General features: G+C 44.8%; 1 protein-coding gene across 13 annotated transcripts; it reads right to left on the minus strand.

Moving 5' to 3' along the window:
- Positions 1 to 543: 543 nt before the first annotated feature.
- Positions 544 to 19927, minus strand: PGM3 (phosphoglucomutase 3). 13 transcript variants are annotated; one of them, XM_024114237.3, is made up of 13 exons: positions 19801 to 19926; positions 16545 to 16763; positions 15530 to 15714; positions 15001 to 15068; positions 11972 to 12105; positions 11564 to 11759; positions 6942 to 7099; positions 5114 to 5197; positions 4000 to 4098; positions 3547 to 3663; positions 2428 to 2550; positions 1945 to 2118; positions 544 to 1127 (listed from the first exon to the last, which is right to left on the minus strand). In XM_024114237.3, exons 2-13 carry the CDS (start codon positions 16746 to 16748, stop codon positions 1038 to 1040), a joined length of 1632 nt encoding a protein of 543 aa, XP_023970005.2. In that variant the 5' UTR covers positions 16749 to 16763; positions 19801 to 19926; the 3' UTR covers positions 544 to 1037. The 13 variants fall into 13 exon arrangements, with proteins under 13 accessions (XP_023970005.2, XP_005299648.2, XP_065444216.1 ...); XM_005299591.4 differs by having other exon boundaries at positions 16545 to 16750; positions 19661 to 19846; XM_065588144.1 differs by having other exon boundaries at positions 16545 to 16750; positions 19801 to 19815.
- Positions 19928 to 21371: the final 1444 nt, after the last annotated feature.

Raw genomic sequence — 21371 nt, forward strand, 5'->3', positions numbered from 1 at the left:
GTGAGCACAGAAGTCTCAAATTGAGGGACAACAAATTGAATTCCATGAGAGTGATGTCTTCAATTTCCAGTATTAAAGAGTAAAATAATATCAGGCTGGGAGGAGAGAGGTAAACTGGGACCCAAGTGTTACAGCTGTATTATTACAGTTGAGATTTATTCTAGTATGTTAGTGTTTTCTGTTATATGGTTACAGTCCTTTACAGAAAGTTATTTGTATAACACAGCTGAGGTGCCCGAAAGAGCACTGGAGGAGAGGTACCACATCTAGGAAACAGTGGTCTCTAAAACTTTAGAGACCATCACTGGCACTGGTTAACAGCTGAAAACAGCAACATAAGGCCTGCTCACCATCAGTTAAAATGGAAGTGACCACATAGTAGCTCAGCATGTGTAGAACCACACGGTTGTATGATATGTCCGTATATGATTTTGGCCACTAGGCAGCCAGAACCCAGATGAATAAATCCTTGCAGAAAGCAGGATTCTTGTACAAGTCAGTGTTCTGCCTAATCACAAAATTGAAGCACACCACACAAAGGGACAACATACTATAACCAACCATTTATTGTGATGCTGCTATCCAGCACTGATAAGTGTGGTAGGCAAGATAATAGTTCTGTCTCCTTGGCAGCAGTCACTGAGGTTTTTCACACTATCTTACTAAACAAGTCAGTTTAGGATAGCAATGCAGCCAGCCAGGGGGCAAGGTACCCACAAACTGGGCATTACGAGAGCTGGTTTTTATTCCCTCATTGATTAGCTGGAGCATGTCACTTAACTCCAGTTATGTTACTTTACTTCAGCAGAAGTAAAAAGGTCCAACAAGGCTTAAAAAACCCCAATTCTCTGAGGAGCAGGAGTGTCCCACTAAGGATAAAGGTATAAGAATACTCCCCCCCGCCCCCCTCTTTTTTTTTTTTTTTTTTTAAACTGGAAGGTTTGATTTGTTATTGCTGACGTGTTAGGTTCATGCTAAAAGAAAAAAAATAAAAATAAAGAAATCATGTTTAGGTAGCATGACCACAGCTGTATCCTTCAACATACAGGCTGAGGTGGTTCTCCTATTCCACCAGCTAGATGGTAAACAGCCAGGCTTACTTCATGTGCAAGGGAATCTGCATTCTCCTATAGATTAAAAAAAAAAATTGTTTACTATATTGTAAGCATTGTTCATTTTATCTGAACCTTAACATTGATGAGTTTGGGGCAGGTTGTTTTTTTTGGACGTGCATGTAGTGCTCATAGAAGGCTGTTCATTTGAGGCTCATACGTCAGTTAATGTTATCAAGCAGCAGTATAATTATAGCAATACAAGCTTTCCAAAGATGCCACCTCTCATCTGAAAAAGCTACTTCTAGGGCAAGTTCAGTTTCTACAGCCACTTAGTCTTTTTATAAGAAACCAAGGAATGTCAGTTATAATAGGGTTTTTTGTGATGATGTCCTTGTTGCCATGGAGGACCAGGTCATAATCACTAATATTATTTCATATATGCCAGCAAGAACCATGAGATAGGAAGCAGTAAGTCCTTGCCAGCCTGGGCTGGATTTGAGCCATTATGCGCTTGTCAAGATTGGGCACAGGGAGGAGATTTTCTTAAATGCACTCTCGGTGATGTTTAAACACCTAATGTAGACAGGCTTTTAAAGACATTAAAGTCATGTTAGCTGGTCAGGGTAAAGCCTAGACTTATCTCTGTAGACTCAATGAGGAGCTTGGAAATATTTGAAAGAAAAAGCACAACCCTAAAATTGCTTCATCTACCTATCAGGTTAGAGCTTCTCACTTAAATTTCAGAATGTGATGAAAATAAAAAAAGTGTCATTAATATATAGGCTCTCTCCCCTACCCCCATCATCCTAATTCTAGTGGTGCTGTCTCAGAGGACTTCATTGCTTAAACAATACAACTGCTGTAATGTGCAAATTGTTTCAGCTCTGACCTGTGTGTCTGCTTCAGAGTATACTCGCACTACATCTTCTGTTCCTGATGGGCGGACAAAAGCTCGTGACACTCTGTACTTCTTTACAAGTTCATCAATTTTTTCTTGTAGTCCTGCGGGTGTAACTGCACGTCTCTCAGCATCTGTCGTGTCAATGACTCGTCTGTCTGCAATCTACAGTGGTAGGACCAAACAACATATAAAGAGCTACCCTTCTAAAATTAGTTTCCTGTTGGGCCTCCAATTTGTCATTTAATCTGATTTGTTGCTTCAGTAAGTGAAGTTCTCCCTGCTTGTCTGTCATTTATCCTAGCTGGATTTGAATTACAGTAAGAATATCAATATGGCAAAGACACCTTCATATCTTCAGCATACAGAGGGGAAGGCCAGTGAGTAGATGAATGCAGGGAGGGTCGTCTCAGAGAGAGGAGAAGAGAGAGACACTGACCACTAAACTCTGGCCAATGTTACAGTATCACCAACCTTAACTTTCAGCTGTCGGTTGGGAAGATCTGTGTAGATGGCATCCCACTGTTGCACTGTCAAACCCTTTAGAGCCAAGATTGCTTCAATCACTAGCATATCTGAGATGGCATCACCCACAGTCTATGAATATGAAGAAAATAAAGGAGTCTTCAATGACAATTAGAAAATCCAGGGTATTTTGTTACATTTGTTCTAGCGAATTCAACAACAAAACCACACCAACCAAAGAGTCACTGAAAATGCAGAAAGCTTACAGGGTGACTGTCATAAGCTTGATTTTCCTTACCAGGAGCAGTGGCAGGAAACGAAGGACTAGAGAACATACAGCGTACGTCACTGGAATGTTGTTATACTAAAGATGAATTCTAGTAGTAAGATGAACTCCAATAAATGGAAGGTCAGATTCAGTGAGGGCAGGTGACTTGTTCCCTCCCTACACTTGCTCTGGCATCATAACTCCATTTAAAGGTGACCTGCAAAGGATAGTTTGGACTTGTGCCTTAAAGAAACCACCTCAATAAAGTGGGATGCTCTCACTGTATGCCTATTCACTCCTTAGCCTCCGGGCTAAGACCACCAAAAATAATACCCGTGTCCAGATGGATACAAGGGCCTATACATGCCATCATCTCACTTCAGATCAACAACCTTCAGATGAAAGTTACCTTTCCAGTGTGATTCAACCAAAAATAACAAACTAGTAATAGGATGTCGGTCTGAGGTGTCATTCTCCAGTCTCCCAAGCCATCCAATCCCCTTCCTCTTATCTAACTACAAGCACAGAAGACCAGACAGAAGTATTTTGCCCTTGTAGATGTGGAAATCTTGACATCTTTCAAAGGTGAAACAATTACTGTTCAAACAGGTCTTCCTTTAGTAGACCAAGTGTGGAGAGAGGGGTTTTAAAAGAGAATAACGGGTGCCTATAGCTGTCTGCCTAGCCTGGTAGGATGTTAAAATAGGCCATTCCTTCCCTTTGCCTATTTTGTCATGGTGTGCTGCCTTCCTCCACAAGATTTTCCTACACACTCCTCCCATCCAGTCACTCAACATGCCAACAGTGTTAGGCCCCCAGATCAGAAACCAAGTATCTAATTTTTACATTTCAGCTCTTACTTGATTAATCAGGTCAATGGTATTTTCAAGCATCTTTGCAGCTTCTCTTTTTTGATTCTCCTTTTCTTCTTTTGCCATGTGTCTTATTTTCTCTTCAGCAGCTTTACTAAATAATACCTAGAGAAAAAGAGGAGATAATAGGATGTATGCCAGACATCTCTAAACAGTACATACAACAAATTTGATCTGTTATGCCAACTAAACCCAATTAGTTGTCTCTGGGTTTCACTTCCATGAACTCCCATGTTTAGAATACTGAACAGTTAGTGGCAGGGGGAAGACAAGAGAGAAGGAGAGGCGATTAGGAAACACGGGGATAAAGGTGTGGGGAAGAAGTCCTATTTGGATTTGGAAAGATGCTACGTATTTTCAAGCTAATTTGTTTGCTAAGTTTTATACACACTGGCTTTAAAACTCAAATAATCCTATAATGCCCCTTGTGCAAGTACTTACTGTGCCATGCCCATTTGCCTCAAAGTAAACTCCAATGTCAAATTCCTGGGCCTTGTGATGCAAATGCTTTACTCCTGTTTTGGTACAATGAACAGGCACCTACAACCCAGAGATACAGGAAAAGCATAGACAAAGTGGCATGAAGTCAACATCCTGAGTAGATGGTAAGAACACAGGATCAAACTGTTACCACTTAGTTGCAAGAATAAGCGTCAGGAAACGAGCTACAAGCCTTGATGGACTATGAGCATTTAGTACATAATCACTTTGACTACAAAAAGCAGTAACAGAAGTTATCTACCGGTAATTCTCACTGCAGACCTGTTGGGTAAGTAGCTTTCTCACTTATCCATCAGTAACAAGAGGATAAAAGATTAAGGGTAGGTACACAAAGATACATGGTGTTGCAACGCCGACCCGCCCACCCCCGCCACCTAGTGGAATTCTCAGGTCCCAAGGCTCCCCACACTATGCATGGGGAGAGTTAGCAACCTAAGGAAGGACGCCTCAGAAGCTAGGGAGCTGCCTGTGCAAGCCAGAATTGAACTGAAGATTAAAGGGATGGAGCTCAAGTGCCTCAACCCACTCAGAATTCTCAGCCGCGAGCCTTCTCCTGGAGTTAGCTGCCTAAGCCACATCAGCTGCTTGGGTAGTCAATGCCCAAGCAGCCAAAACCCAGGCCTTTTTCAGGAGAGGGGGCGCTTTATCTAGGAAGGCAGATACCTAGAAAACCTCCCTAAGAAAAGGTGATCTAATATCAGGACCATAAATATCACTTCAACAAAATTTAATGTTTTAAGGCGATCAGGCCTAATCTGTTTCCCTCAGCCGTCTCAGTGTATAATGGGCTCTGAAACTCTAAAGGTCAGAAAAATTAGATGATTTTGTTTAGCATTTTCAATCCAACTTTTAAGTTGGCCAGAACTGGCACTGACACTCTCCCACCTTTAAAATATCATTTATCACCAAGAATTTAAATAGTTAATGAAGTTTAAAGCAAACTAGGTTTATTCCAAATTAGGTCTGCCTGGTGTCCATCACTGTAATACTTTATTGATGCTTTTTTAAAGCTAGGACACAATTGTGGAGGAGACAGAGAAAGATTACTTGATACCTTCATGGTTTCCTCAAGATAACGTGTAGAGCTCCCATTAGCATATGCTGTTTGTATCACTGCCATCTTTAGAGTTTGTCCTATCTGAGCAGAGGGAAAAGTAAATGGCTTAATGGGACACACATAAATCTTCAGAAAGGCACAGTGTAAAGGAAAAGCTAAACCAAGATTTTAGTTCAAGATGAGAACAGAATATTTAATGGGTGAAAGACTTTCAACACACAGTAACTGCTCTCCCGCCAGACCTCCAGAACTCTGACACATTTGGGAAATTGAAGGAGGTAGTGCCTCGGCTCACAGGACACAGAACTTTCTGACATTAAGTATTACTGTGAACCTGGCAAAGGCCAGTTCCAGTCAAAAGTGGTTATTATTGGATATTGTGTCTGTGGCCCCAGGAGAAGCGAGTTGATGTCCATCACAGAAACTGACACGAACTGGAATGTGCCTTAGCAGGGCAGTCTCAGAGGCATCAAGGACCAAGTGGGCATGGAGATTGGAACTGCTCTTTTTACTCCCAATGGACAGTGGGATTTTATGCTCCAGGTCTGTCCATGCAGCACCTTTCACAGTCAGTAAGAACACGAGAATGCTTCATAAATGCATTCCAAGGTAAATCAAATGCAAATTGGGTTCACAGGAATTTTCCAAGGGAAGGGAAGGGTAGGATTGAGCCCTCAAGCTTAACTCAGGTCAACATGGAGTTAAAAGGGTGAAGAGGAGAAGAGGTAGGAAGACACTTCAGCTTGTGAGCAGGAAAGTGAAATTTAAAAGTAGGGTAATTTTCTAGTCAAGACATCATGGTTAATGCTACATTTTAGTCATGGATATTTTTAGTAAAAAAAAGTCATGGACAAGTCACAGGCAGTAAACAAAAATTCACAGCCCGTGACCTGTCCATGACTTTTACTATATACCCCTAACTAAAAAAAAAAAAAAAAAAAAAAAAAAAAAAAAAATGGTGAGGGCGCGGCCCGGGGGGTGCCGCAGGTGCTCTGGGGGACAGCGGGAGACACCACGGATGCTTGTGTGGGGGTGATGGGGGGGGGAGGGGCACACCGGCACATGGCCTGGGACCCCTGCTAGTACTGAGGACGGGGGAGGGAAAGGGGGCTGGCTGGCTCCCTACCCATCTCTGCGCCAGCCTGGAAACGGCAACATCCCTCAGCTCCTAGGCGGAGGCATGGCTGCGCAGTTCTGTGCGCTGCCTCAGCAGCTCCCATTGGCTGGGAACTGCGGCCAATGGGAGCTGCCAGGGCAGTGCCTGCAGGTGGTGGCAATGTGCAGCATCCCCTGGCTGTGCCTCCCCCTAGGAGCCGAGGGATGTCGCTGCTTCTGGGGAGCACCCGCCCGCCCCAAGGTAAGCATTACCCATAGCCAGCACCCCTTCCTATGCCACAACCTCCAGCCTGGAGTCCCCCACCCAAACTCCTGCTGGGACGGTGGTGCAGGGGAAGGTGGCCCGAGACTGCCCCAGCAGCGGCCGGTGCGGCTAGCCACTGCAGAAGTCATGGGAAAAGTCATGGAATCTGACCTTCATGACAAACCTGCAGCCTTAATCATAGTCAGTGCTAAGTTTTCTAGTTTCAGCATAAATTTAAAGCCACCCCTCTTGCCCTCCCAAAATTAGGTCACTTCTTTTGCCACAGCAACAGGTGTATAAAAAGAGGTCTTTGTTTTTTAAATGTAATTTTGCATCGGTATGCGGCTTTAGAAAGAGCACCTGTGTGCGTACATATGCCCAGGGCAACCCCCACCTTCACTGGGTGAGATGTATGTTTTACAGTTTGGAGCAAAGCAAAACCCTTTACTGTATAAGTAGAGTTACCTTGATAAGAAGTTCTTTAATGAAAGTGCTAATTAAAGTTGCTATTTTATCTCCATCCACAAGATGAAAATGGCCAGCAGTATCATTATAGTAATAAACAATTCTGTCTGCATCTCCATCAAACGAGCAGCATCTTTCGTTAGGTTTGATTTCTAGTCCTATACACACGGAAGTACAAACTATTAGATATGGAAAGGGAAGCAGAGCTTTAGTTTTTTTTTATTCTATATCTATCTCAAGAAAGTTTAGTTATATACATGCACACTCTAAACATGAAAAACTTTTAGTAGTACGAGAGCAAGAAGTTGATTTTATTAAGTAAATCCCATCTTGAACTCTTCTAATCAGGGCAGCTGCATGGAATGGAAGTTGCAAAGAAAAGTGCATCTTCAGTTTGAAATTAAACACTGAAAATTCAGTCTCTATAGCCATTTATTGTTATACCACCTTAAAAAGGTCAGGTTACAAAGTCTATATGAAATATGGTCTCAGAGCCACTCCTAGTATATTTTGTTAAATAAGTAACAAACAGCAATTATGGCACCAAAAATAGAATCCAGCCCTCCCAAATGCCCACATCCCTCAAACACATGCCTAGCCACCACAGAGTACAAGCAGCTGCATCATCTAGTCATCCAAGTCAGAAACCAGAAACATCTAATACTCCCACTGTAATCCACAGATGTGAGCTAATGCCTGCAAAATGAGACAGATGAACCTCACCTCAGGGTGGAAGCAGAAAGATGTCAGCTTGGTGCATGCTGCCCCGTAACAAACCCTTCCCTCATACGCCTCCTTTACAAACTGACTGGAATAAAGACATGGCATCTAGTTGGTCTAGATCCATAAACCTCCACGTGTCTTGCTTCAAATTCAACCCTCTTCTACTTGAGTAGAGTACTGTTCATCAGCATTTCCACAAAGTGATTATATATGGTGAATCCACTATGCTTTCTTGGCCTCTTGCCATGGTTTTCCCACTTTATATCTCACTATCTATAGGCTGAATGGACATTAACCCTTCTACATCAAAGGTTCTTTTCCTCTTCAAGACATTTTTCACCACCTGCTTTAGGTATGTTCTCATTTCTCCCTCATGTGTCCCCTTGTTAATGCTAGTATTAATGAGAGGAAGTGCAAAGCATATCAAGTGAGCCCACACTTCTAGGAAACCTTTTGACCATTTGATCTACCAAACTGGTATTATACAGCAATGTTTTTTGGTGTAAGAATCTTGGCTACTACAGGGCTTCTATAGCATCCATTACTAAGATTATATATTAATGTTTTGCACAACTTTGAGATAAGTGGCTCTGCTGGTCATACAAAACATTGAGCAGAGTGTTTGTTTTGCTCTGTGTTTTTACAGGGCCAAACCTGTTTAATACGCACTAAAAGAAATAGCCCTGTGATAGACAGCCAATAGCTATCGCCTAGCACTATAGAGCTCAAACAAAGATTTACAAGGGAAACTAGTTTTTTTCTCCCAGACTTTATAATCCTTCCCCTGTTAACTCTCCTAACCCTTCTTAAGGACCTCAGAGGGGAGTGGGAAGGAACAGAAGGATTCTCTGGGGACTTTCATGCCAAAGAATAAGGTTTCTTGACACCGTATTCCTTGATTTTAGCGATCTCAAGAGCAGCGCTTTTAAAGAGGGAGGATGGGAGTGCCAAGCCGCCTCACCCAATCCCAGAATCTCTTGCTCTGGAAACATTCTGGTTCCTGCCTGAGAAAAGAGCAGCACTCAACTATTATCCTCTCAGTTGCCGAGGCATTCCATCCAACTCCTCCCCCCTTTGCCATCCCTTCTCTCAAGTAAGTTGACACCTGAATGAGACAGTGCAATTGCAGCTGGCAGATAAATTAGCATGTCCCAGTGGCCTGGAAAAACCTTAGACCAAAGTTTGAATGTGAACAACTAAAGACATAGGAACGTACATCCAGTTAGCCACCTAAACAAAAGTGGCCTGAGTTTCAGAGGTGCTGTGCCTTCTGTGTTCCTAATGATTTCAATGGGGAGTTGTAAACACTCAGCACTTCAGTGAAATCAGGTACCTAATTCTGGATTTACACTCCTAATTTAAGACACTCAGGCTTAAAAACCATCACCTTAATTTCAGCCTACGGATGAAGAGGTACCTTACCCTATGAAGTGGCAATAGCTTTACTTTCCCAGCTTGTGCTAGAGTCTTCATCTGAAATAGCCACCCACTCCCTGACAGTGGCTGCTATGACGATCCTGTGACGTTGTGCAGTCTATATGGTTTTATAAAAACTTGATAATAAGTCACTATAATGTAACTGAGATAGTTTTAGAGAAAATACGGTAATAAGTGTAAGTAAGTAGCTGGGATATGCCTCACGCAAAAGGTCTCTTGTAAGGTATCATTACAAAGCTTATAAAATACTGAGTGTGATCATCTGATTTGTATAAATGTACCACTCTTGTATCTAAAACTAGAAATATAAAATGTAACTCTGAGGGCCTATTGTAATTGTGTAAAGTGTGGACCATTAAGGATGGTTTGGAATCTTGATGACTCCCATTGTCTGCAGATGGCTGTATTTACCTGTGAGTCTTCCTGTATATGTGTGTGCTGGCAAGTGAGTAATGAAGTCTTGCAGTGACATGTGATCATGTCACCTGAACTGGAATCCATCTTTAACCTGGTGCTTTTCCAGTGAGGGGGGGTGGAAACCCAGAGAGACAAAGAGTTCCCGCCTTATGCAAAAGATATATAAAGGGGGGGAAGAGAACAGAGAAGAGGAGAAGCCATCATGAAGAATCCCCTAGCTACCACCTGAGCTGCAACAAGAGCTGTACCAGGGGAAAGAATTGTGCCCAGGCCTGGAAGGTGTCCAGTCTGAGAAAAACTTACTGAAACATCTCTGAGGGTGAGATTATCTGTATTTAGTTTGATTAGGCATAGATTTGCGCATTTTATTTTATTTTGCTTGGTGACTTACTTTGTTCTGTCTGTTACTACTTTGAACCACTTAAATCCTACTGTCTGTATTTAATAAAATCACTTTTTATTTAGTAATTCACTCAGAGTATGTATTAATACCTGAGGGAGCAAACAACTGTGCATATCTCTCTATCAGTGTTATAGAGGGCGAACAATTTATGAGTTTGCCCTGCATAAGCTTTATGCAGGGTAAAACGGATTTATCTGGGTTTAGACTCCATTGGGAGTTGAGCATCTCAGTGCTAAAGACAAGCGCACTTCTGTAAGCTGTTTTCAGGTAAACTTGCAGCTTTGGGACAGGAGATTCAGACCCTGGATCTGTGTCTGGAGCCAGACGGGAGTGTCTGGCTCAGCAAGACAGGGTGCTGGAGTCCTGAGCTGGCAGGGAAAACAGAAGTAGGGGTAGTCTTGGCACATCGGGTGGCAGCTCCCAAGGGGGTTTCTGTGATCCAACCCGTCACAGATCCCATCAGTGGCTAATATAAAAGTCATACATGGGCAGTGGTTGGAGCCACCCTTAGGAGAGGCTAGCCCCCCGGCTCCACCCCTTCAGCCCATGCCTCCTCCCCTCCGACCCCGCAGCTAGAGCCCCGAGATCCCCTGCCTCTCCCCCCATGGCCAGTGCCATGAGTTCCCCCTCGGCCAGAGGCCCGAGTGCCTCCCCCTCTGAGTCCCCCACCCCACCTGCCCGAAAGAGCGCCGAGCCAGCCGCGCCTCCCCAGACGCTGCAGGGAAAAGCCTTTCACTCTCGATTGAAGAAGCTTTTGATATGCCCCATGCAGGTTCTGGAGCTGCTGAGGCGGCGGTATGTACTACTCAGCTTCCTGGGCTCATCAGTAATCTCTCTGGAGTCCAGGGAGATTGCTGATGAACCCAGGAAGGTGAATCGCATGTACCACCTCCTCAGCCACCCCAGAACCTGCATGGGGCATAACAAAACAAAAACTTCCCCCCAAAGCCCCGCAACCAGGTGTCCAGTGGCAGCACCAGGGGAGACAGAGCCTCCCCTGGACTATTATACCCACAGCCCATGAAGTCAGACCTACCAAGGTGGCCTCCTGCTGTTTCCCCAGTTGATAGTTCCAAACAAACCAAACCAACAGAAACTGAGTCAGCAAGAGCAATTTTACAAGAGGACTGAAACAGCAACCTGGAGTTCACCATGAGTTAGCAACTCCCGAGAAGGAGAGTGGTTCTACAGCAGAAAAAAACAGTATAGCCTGAGGAACCCATTCCTCAAGTCTGGTCACTCTTTCAATTTTTAGAAGTTGAGACCCATGATTTTATTTTATGCACCTTGCATGAATTTGGGCTAAGTCATCTCTTCACAAGCCTGAGTCAGATAGTGACTTAAAATCCTTCAGAAATATTCTGCCACGGTTCTGGTGCTCTCAGTTACATTCATTCATTTTGGGTTGTCGGAACGTGTGTAAATTCACTCTGGTGGCCTTTAAGCTTAGAGTAATCTGTTATCACTTTGATGATTTACAGCATTAAGGAGTTCAACAAAGATCAGTCACCTCTTTCTGGGTAAGTCATGCATCACTATATTTCCGTGCTAAATCCTGTGCTTTGAAAGCTATTGCTGAGTAGGCTGCTTAACACAATTTGTATTCTAAAAGGGTTAAAGATTTAGACTGCAGATTACATACCCAGAGGAGGTTTCTGATGAACTTTCACAAAGTCTGCACCACATAAATGATTGAGTTTCTCTTTGGTTCCATCATTATATAAGTGAATTAACAGTTTCTTTGGAAGGTTACGTTCCATTTCTTTTAGTTTCAGGGCTCCTATACCATTTGCACAATCTATCTTCAGACACATCTGGTCATCTCCAGAGCTGGAAGCCTTTACACAAGAGAGGGGAAGGAGAGGTGTTAAAGTGAACTATAATATTTTGGATAAAAACCCCAATAGCTCTCGCAATTCCTCACACCAGAGGACAAGCAGGGCTGAAGTATGCTGAGCCATTTTTTAACTTGTACACAGAAGATATCCAATTTGCACATTTACATGAATATAAGCAATGAATTATTTAGTGAGAATGTAACGGCCCTCACTTGTTTTGTCAGCTCCCCAAAAGCTTTGGATAGTTTCTGGTAGTAACCTTCCACTGTTGCCTTCCCATAGTGCTCTTGAGTATTTTGACAGCAGACCATGTAATGCAGCTGTGGTGTTGTTACCAGACCATAATCTAATATAAAACAAGTCACAATATTAAAAGAACAACAGAGGGTCCTGTGGCACCTTTGAGACTAACAGAAGTACTGGGAGCATAAGCTTTCGTGGGTAAGAACCTCACTTCTTCAGAACCTCACTTACTCTTCTGTTCTTTTAAGAACAGAAGAGTAATTCCTGTTTAGATTGTTGTTTGCAATGTTGGTCCCAAAATATTGGGGAGACAAGGTGGGTGAGGTAAGATCTTTTATTGGACTAACTTCTGTTGATGAAGAGCTCAAAAACCTGTCTCTTTCAGGTCTGGGAAAGGTACTCAGACCCGCTCTATGTCAAAAAATTAGGTTGGTTTAACTAAATCTGTCAAAGGTGTGAAAAATCCATGTTCCTGAGCAGCATAGTTAAATGGACCTAAGTCCCAGTGTAAACAGTGCTAGATGGAGAATCTTTCCCCTTGGCCTTTGGAAATTGGGCATTGAACACACTGAATTGCTACAGTGGCACAGCTGCAGAAGTTCTGCTGTAGTGTTTTAAGTGCAGACAAGCCCTCAGATTGTCACAGCTAAATACAAGGTGGAACAGATTGCTTAGTATAAGTAGTTAAATATTCTAAGAGACGGTACAAGGTGAAGTGAACTGTTAGCATCCCTGCAGTCATGGGACAAAAGTAGTGTGTGTGGGGGGGGGGGGGGGGTGGAGGGCGGGAAGAGGCTGTTAGTGGGTTACAGATTGTTGTGATAAACCCATAATAAAAGACACTAATTAAAGACCATGATTTTTAGTGTCTAGCAAAGTTATGAATTCTCAGGTTCAAAACGAGAGGAGGTTTTGCAATTAATTGATAAACTTAACATTAACAAGTCACCGGGACCAGATGGCATTCACCCAAGAGTTCTGAAAGAACTCAAATGTGAAGTTGCGGAACTGTTAACTAAGGTTTGTAACCTGTCCTTTAAATCGGCTTCTGTACCCAATGACTGGAAGTTAGCTAATGTAACGCCAATATTTAAAAAGGGCTCTAGAGGTGATCCCGGCAATTACAGACCGGTAAGTCTAACGTCTGTACCGGGCAAATTAGTCGAAACAATAGTTAAGAATAAAATTGTCTGACACATAGAAAAACAAACTGTTGAGCAATAGTCAACATGGTTTCTGTAAAGGGAAATCGTGTCTTACTAATCTATTAGAATTCTTTGAAGGGGTCAACAAACATGTGGACAAGGGGGATCCAGTGGACATAGTGTACTTAGATTTCCAGAAAACCTTTGACAAAGTCCCTCACCAAAGGCTCTTATGTAAATTAAGCTGCCATGGGATAAAAGGGAAGGTCCTTTCATGGATTGAGAACTGGTTAAAAGACAGGGAACAAAGGGTAGGAATGAATGGTAAATTCTCAGAATGGAGAGGGGTAACTAGTGGTGTTCCCCAAGGGTCAGTCCTCGGACCGATCCTATTCAACTTATTCATAAATGATCTGGAGAAAGGGGTAAACAGTGAGGTGGCAAAGTTTGCAGATGATACTAAACTGCTAAAGATAGTTAAGTCCAAAGCAGACTGTGAAGAACTTCAAAAAGATCTCACAAAACTAAGTGATTGGGCAACAAAATGGCAAATGAAATTTAATGTGGATAAATGTAAAGTAATGCACGTTAGAAAAAATAACCCCAACTATACATACAATATGATGGGGGCTAATTTAGCTACAAGTCAGGAAAAAGATCTTGGAGTCATCGTGGATAGTTCTCTGAAAATGTCCACACAGTGTGCAGAGGCGGTCAAAAAAGCAAACAGGATGTTAGAAATCATTAAAAAGGGGATAGAGAATAAGACTGAGAATATATTATTGCTCTTATATAAATCAATGGTATGCCCACATCTTGAATACTGCGTACAGATGTGGTTTCCTCATCTCAAAAAAGATATACTGGCACTAGAAAAGGTTCAGAGAAGGGCAACTAAAATGATTAAGGGTTTGGAACGGGTCCCATATGAGGAGAGATTAAAGAGGCTAGGACTCTTCAGCTTGGAAAAGAGGAGACTAAGGGGGGATATGATAGAGGTATATAAAATCATGAGTGATGTGGAGAAAGTGGATAAGGAAAAGTTATTTACTTATTCCCATAATACAAGAACTAGGGGTCATCAAATGAAATTAATAGGCAGCAGGTTTAAAACAAATAAAAGGAAGTTCTTCTTCACGCAGCGCACAGTCAACTTGTGGAACTCCTTACCTGAGGAGGTTGTGAAGGCTAGGACTATAACAGAGTTTAAAAGAGAACTGGATAAATTCATGGTGGTTAAGTCCATTAATGGCTATTAGCCAGGACGGGTAAGGAATGGTGTCCCTAGCCTCTGTCTGTCAGAGGATGGAGATGGATGGCAGGAGAGAGATCACTTGATCATTGCCCGTTAGGTTCACTCCCTCTGGGGCACCTGCCATTGGCCACTGTCGGTAGACAGGATACTGGGCTAGATGAACCTTTGGTCTGACCCAGTACGGCCTTTCTTATGTTCTTATGTTATGTTCTTAGGTTTATCTTTTCAAGGTGTCACAACACATTCAAAAAGATGAGCTCTGTGTAGCTCAAAACCTTATCTTTCGCCATAAGAAGTGGCCCAATAAAAGATACTACCTCACCCACCTTGACTCCTATTTAGAGACATACAATATTTACTACCATATAATAGGAAATATTTTGCAAGAAACCCATCTGGGGGGGGGAGGGGTAGGAAGACACACTTTCTATTAAACTTGTATAGAGAAGTAGCTTCTTATGTTAAGATCATCCCAAAACACACATTCACTATAAGCAGCAATGGAAATGGCATCTGAGCTACAACTTTGGGTCTATGTTATATTTCACACTTACATAAAAAGTTCAAATATAAAGCATAAGGTTAAATGTCAACATACCATGATATTGACCACCTAGAGCAGATACACCATCTATTACTGATTGTGAAAGTTTCTCACTGCTAGGTCTGAAAAAGAATAAATACAATCACTACTTTTTAAGCAAACACTATGCAGAAATACAAACCTAGGCCTCACTCCTTTGGTGAGATCAGCACAGGTGGAGAAGTCCGCTAACATGGATCTCAATGCAGAATCAGATTCCCATGTGACATTAAGATAATCACATAAAGATTAGGCAGCTGTAGTAATGGTATCACTAACACTAAAAGGCCCAATCTAATGCCCACTGAAATCAAAAGAAGTCCTTCCGTCCTCTTCAGTGGACACTGGATTAGGCCCAAGAAGCATATTGTGTTTGGAGAGTTAAACATGTTACCGTAATAGGTAGATTTAAAATGAAACATGTGAAGTGTGCTGTGCTGCCCTTACAGTGTCTTGCATTCTATGCACAGAAATTCCAGCAGAGATAACTGCCTGTGAATGCAAATTTGGTAGTTAAATACAGTCAATATTGTTTTACAATTACCTGGTGTCTCTACCAATAAAAACTGAGGCATATTGGTGCAGTTTCACTGCTTCTTTCTGGCAGATCTCAGTCAGTATGCTCTGTATTTCTTGCTCTTCTGCATTAGCTAGGCGTGTAGCATATTCTTCCCAGGCAGAGGTCAACATTTCACCCAGAGGATCGACCAATTTTACACCATTGTCTTCCTTAGAAGAAAATAAATGTACTAAGTCTAAAAAGGAGAAACCCAGCAGAGCCTCTTTAAAGACAGAAGATAAATATAGATACATCATTATGGCTTCATTTAGGCCTAAAGTATCAGAGGGGTAGCCATGTTAGTCTGAATCTGTAAAAAGCAACAGAGGGTCCTGTGGCACCTTTAAGACTAACAGAAGTACTGGGAGCATAAGCTTTCGTGGGTAAGAACCTCACTTCTTCAGATGCAAGTCAGGCCTAAAGTGTTCCTAATAAAAGCTACCAAACAAATCCCCACACAGCCAAAATCAGTAATATCATCAAATTATTAAGTCACTATTTTTCAGGCAGTTCTGTAAAAAAGGACCAGTTGGTATCAAAGTGACAGGCTTAGCGATTCCATAGCCTGAAATATCCTAAGAGCAGCAGATAAGTGCAGCAAATATTCCACTTAACTATTGCTTCCTGAAAGCAAATGTCAACTTAAATAAATAGATTCAGAGTTTGCTGAAAGGGTTTGCTCTCCCTCAGATATACTGCCAGCTTCTCATGCTCATAAGGTCCTGTATTGCAACAGTTTTCCTTCCAAAGTGGAGGGAAGAAAAAACTACAAGCAAAAGTGGGGGTATGAGTTTGTGTGGCAAAGTAGCTTCCAGCATGCAATCAGTCTTATTTGTGGTCAATGAGACTATTCACATGCTTAAATTAAGCACAAGTGTGTTCACATGATCTGGCCTCTAAATGCTTTCAGTCTCTGCCAGCTTAGAGATTTTGACTCTCCTTTGGCCGATATCATCTATTTTCCTTTTTTAAAAAAGAATACAATCAGAAACATTCTTACTTCAGGATTGTGAGATGCTGTAACCATGACTCCAATTGTAGATTTGGTCTGCCTGGACCTTAGTACTGCCAGCAAACCCATGCGATACATGACATGATCAAGATGTCCTGCCTTGGTGCGAAATCCAGCAGTTCCATACTGAAGACTAAGTCCAGCTGGTTTCAGGTGTAATGCTGAGTACTTTGCAACTGCCTCAAAATCCATTTCTATAAAAAGAAACTGTACAGATGTTATTAGTAAAGGCTAAAATCACCATAATAAACTTCTCATATTACACTTACCTTGTAAATCCACAGATATATTGAATTAACCAGATAAGAATAAGTCTCAGAAGACAGACAGAAACAAGTAGCATTTACATGAAAAATGCTTTTAGCTTTTAAGGATGTTTATTTGTGTAGTAAAAATATATTTTAAACAGCAACTTAATCTTGGGGAAAAACACACAAGAGTTTAAGTTAAGTCTACATATATTCATGCAAGATAGGGTTTTTTTTTTATGTTTCGCTATTGTTAGAGTCAGCGTTATTAGATATGTGAATTGAAATTAATCCCATGGAGAGGGTCCACACAAAGACATTCACACCCCACAAGCTAATGATGGGTTTGCAGAGGAAACACCAGCATTATAGCCTGGGAAGGAGCCTCCACATCACCTGCATACCTTAAAGGGAGTCTGTGCCAGCCTCACAAGCCAGTGCAGATAGAAGAAGAGACTGAGCCAAGGGGGGGGGGGGGGAGGGAAATCCTCAGTTGCACTGGTCCAGTGGCCCTAGTGCAAGTGGCAGAGAGAGACAGTGTCTCCTATTCCAGACAACAGCAGACAGAGGGTATTTGGCTACAACAGCAGGCCAAACTCCCAGATTTCCTTCTCCAACATACTCCAACCATGTAAAGTCTATTACTTCCTTTTCTTCTTTTAATATCCAAGCAAAATTATTGTTTGTATTGTGGCAATTCTTAGGGGCTCCAACCATAGATCAGGACTCCACTGCATTAGGTGTTGTACAAACACAAAACCAAAAGTATCCCTGCTCCAAAGACCTTACCAAGCAGGGCTTTGTAGCAGCTGCGGAGCTGCAGGTTTTTGCATGGAGCTGGAGTGGAGCCGGAGCCCAGCTCCAAAGCCCTGTTACCAAGTAAGGCTATGTCTACATTGTGCACCTTACAATGGCGCGGCCATGCCACTGCTGTCACACCGTTGTAAGGTGTGCAGTGTACTCCCGGCGACAAAATAAAACCACCCCCAATGAGAGGCAGTAGATTCGTTGCTGGAAAAGCGTCTCCCGGTGACTTAAGGGCTGCGCACACTGGCACTTTTCGTCATTAAAACATTTGTCGTTCAGGGATGTGTTTTTTTTCACACCCGAGTGACAAAAGTTTTGACGACAAAAGTGTAGTGTAGACATGGCCTGAGAATAAGGCAAGAAACAACATGCGGGTTCAACTGACAGACAAGCAGAATACAAGGTAACAATGGAACAGTACTGGTAAGCATGACAGGGATAACAGCACAGAAGTTGCCTCCATTGTTGACTTTTCTGTATACATCACAGCAGAGGAGAATTTTAAGAAGGGATCAGAAATCAGGGAGGTGGCCTTGCACATGTTTATGGGAGACAGCAAGAAGGTGCTACTTGGAAAATTTAACTACTGGGCAATGCAGGCTACCATAACTGGCACATGGGAGACAGGAGACCACTGGTATGGACGCAGTGAGATGGGACACAAAGTAAAGGGAACAGACAAAGAGAGATGGAGGGATCCATGACCAAGAAGAAAATATGCTATTTTTTTAGGTTGTGGCAATTTTATTTGATCATATCTTATTTCCTTGGCAGAGAAGGGCATATCGAAAGGAGGGTGAGTCTACTTTAAACCTTTCTGGGCTAAGACATCTCTTCACAAGCCTGAGTCAGATAGTGACTTAAAATCCTTCAGAAATATTCTGCCACAGTTCTGGTGCTCTCAGTTACATTCATTCATTTGGGTTGTCGGGACGTGTGTAAATTCACTCTGGTGGCCTTTAAGCTTAGAGTAATCTGTTATCACTTTGATGATTTACAGCATTAAGGAGTTCAACAAAGATCAGTCACCTCTTTCTGGGTAAGTCATGCATCACTATATTTCCGTGCTAAGTCCTGTGCTTTGAAAGCTATTGCTGAGTAGGCTGCTTAACACAATTTGTATTCTAAAAAGGTTAAAGATTTAGACTGCAGATTACATACACTGCTCAATATAGGGTTATCATATGTCCAGGTTTTCCTGGACATAACTTCTTTTTTGGTTCTCCGTTCAAGAGGATTTTTGAAATACAAACAAACAGCCTTCATTTTTCCTTGCTCGTCCTTTTTTCTTGCCTTTAGAGTGGGACCGCCAGAGAATGGCAGTTGCTGGCCAGGTGCCCAGTTCTGAAGGCAGTGCTGCGGCCAGCAGCAGCACAGAAGTAAGGGTGGTATGATATGGTATTGCCATATAAACTGTACCCCCTTCCTCTCCTCCCCCCCCCCCGGCAGCACAGGCACCAATTCCATTGGGTTCAGCACCTTCTGCAGCAGACAGGGAGGTGCTGGGGATGGGAAGAGAAAGAGTGAGGGAAGGGCACACAGGGGGCAGGAAGGGGCAGGGTCCTTGGGGAAAGGGGCAGAGTGGGGTCGGAACACTCCCTGGACGGAAGAAAGTCAGCACCTGTGTGCCTGGCACTGTCCTCTGTTTGGGAACTTGAAATATGGTAACCCTAGCTCATTAGTGCAGGAGAGACCTTGTTCCTCCCTACTCACCCCTGTGGGCTGACACCAAGCAAGACAGTTTTAACGCCAGAAGGTAAAACTTTTCGGGACAGTTACCAGAGAGTGATGGGAACACAGAGAGGCCTGTCTGACTCTCCCCAGAGCTGGTAGCAGCTAGTCGCCCCCTGGAGCACACGCCCAGCCCGGACCAGCCCTACGCACAGGGCGAGGTGCCCATCCCTGCCACGTGAACCTGCCCACCCCCTCTGCCCTCCCCGAAGCTCGCCCAGGACGCAGACCCCGCCGCCCCGCCCAGCAAACCACGTCCCCGGCCCCCTAGACTGCAGCGAGACCGCCGAACATCAGCAGTAGCACAGACCCGCCTACCTGCGGCACCCCAGCAGCCGCCAACGTGGCTCTCAGCTGCCACACGGTCCAACACGCCCCTTCCTGGCTTCATGCTAGCCACACCCCCTGACGCCGCGCGTAGCCAATCAGAGCGCCGCAGGCCTGCGAGCGTTGCTTACCTAAGCGTTCCATCCGCCCAGTGATACCCCGCCTGGGGACCTTCTCTAGTCGCGGGGGGCGGAGTTCCGCCAGGAGGTTAGCCAGGGTGGGGCGGGGCTAAGAGAGAAGCTGCTCGTTTCGAGGGGGAGGGGCTGTGGGACGGGGTTCTGGCCATGAGGGGGGCGGGGTTGGGCGGCACCTAATGGTAGTAGGGCAGCCAGGGTGGGCAAACTTTTTGGCCCGAGGGCCACATCGGGGTTGCGAAACGGTATGGAAGTCTGGGGAGGGAAGGCTGTGCCCCCCCCCCCCCAAACAGCCTATGCCCCTCCCCCATCCACCCCTTCCACTTCCCGCCCCCTGATTGCCCCCCTCAGAACTCCTGACCCATCCAATCCCCCCCCCCCCGCTCCTTGTCCCCTGACCGCCCCCTTCTGGGATCCCCTGTCCCTAATGCCCGCCCCAGGACCCAACCCCTCCTCCTGGGTGCATTTATTTTGGGGGAATTTCTTATTTCATTTTATCCATTCCCTCCCCTCCTCCTGGGTGCATTGGGTCCTCCATCTGGAGTAGGGTTACCATATTTCAGCAAGCAAAAAAGAGGACGGGAGGAGCCCCGCCCTAGCTCCGCCCCTGCCCCTCCCACTTCCCGCCCCCCCAGAACCCCCAACCCTCCCCCCGTTCCTTGTCCCCTGACTGCCCCCTCCTGGGACCCCTGCCCCTAACTGCCCCCCAGGACTCCACTCCCTATCTAAGCCTCCCTGCCTCTTGTCCCCTGACTGCCCCAACCCTTATCCACACCCCCACCCCCAGACAGACCCCTGGGACTCCCACGCCCCATCCAACCACTCCCCACCCCCTGACAGCCCCCCCCCAGAACTCCCAACCCATCTAAACCCCTCTGCTCCCTGTCCCCTGACTGCTCCGATCCCTCTCCACACTCCTGCCCCCTGACAGCCCCCCCAGAACTCCCAACCCATCTAAACCCCTCTGCTCCCTGTCCCCTGACTGCTCCGATCCCTCTCCCCACTCCTGCCCCCTGACAGCTCCCCCCCAGAACTCCCAGCCCCCCACCCCCCAGCTCCTTGTCCCCTGACTGCCCCCTCCTGGGACCCCTGCTCCTAACTGCCCTCCAGAACCCCACCCCCTACCTAAGACTCCCTGTTCCTTGTCCCCTAACTGCCCCCTCCTAAGACCCCCCCCAACTGCCCCCCAGGACCCTACCCCCTACCTGTACCCTGACTGCCCAAAACTTTCTCCACTCCCCCCAAAAAGCCCCCCCCCCGTTTCTTGACTGCCCCCTCCAGAACCTCCCTGCCCCTTCTCCTGCCCCCTGGCCCCCTTACCCTGCTGCTCAGAACAGGGTGTTGGGCTCTGTGCGAGCCGAGCCGGACACGTGGCTGAGCTCCCCAGCACAACAAAACCCGGTCCCTGGCCCTGCACAGTGCTGCTGGACCGGGCTGCAGGGGAGAGCTGCCGGCTCAGAATGCAGGGCGGATCCGGCTCCTCTACAGCTGCTCCAGAGTCCAGCCCGGGACTTTCCTGTAGCCCTCCCAGCTGCTCGCTCTGCTCTGCTGGGGGAGGGGGGAAATCC

This window comes from Chrysemys picta, chromosome 3 (assembly GCF_011386835.1).
Source record: "Chrysemys picta bellii isolate R12L10 chromosome 3, ASM1138683v2, whole genome shotgun sequence".
Classification (NCBI taxonomy): Eukaryota; Metazoa; Chordata; order Testudines; family Emydidae; genus Chrysemys; species Chrysemys picta.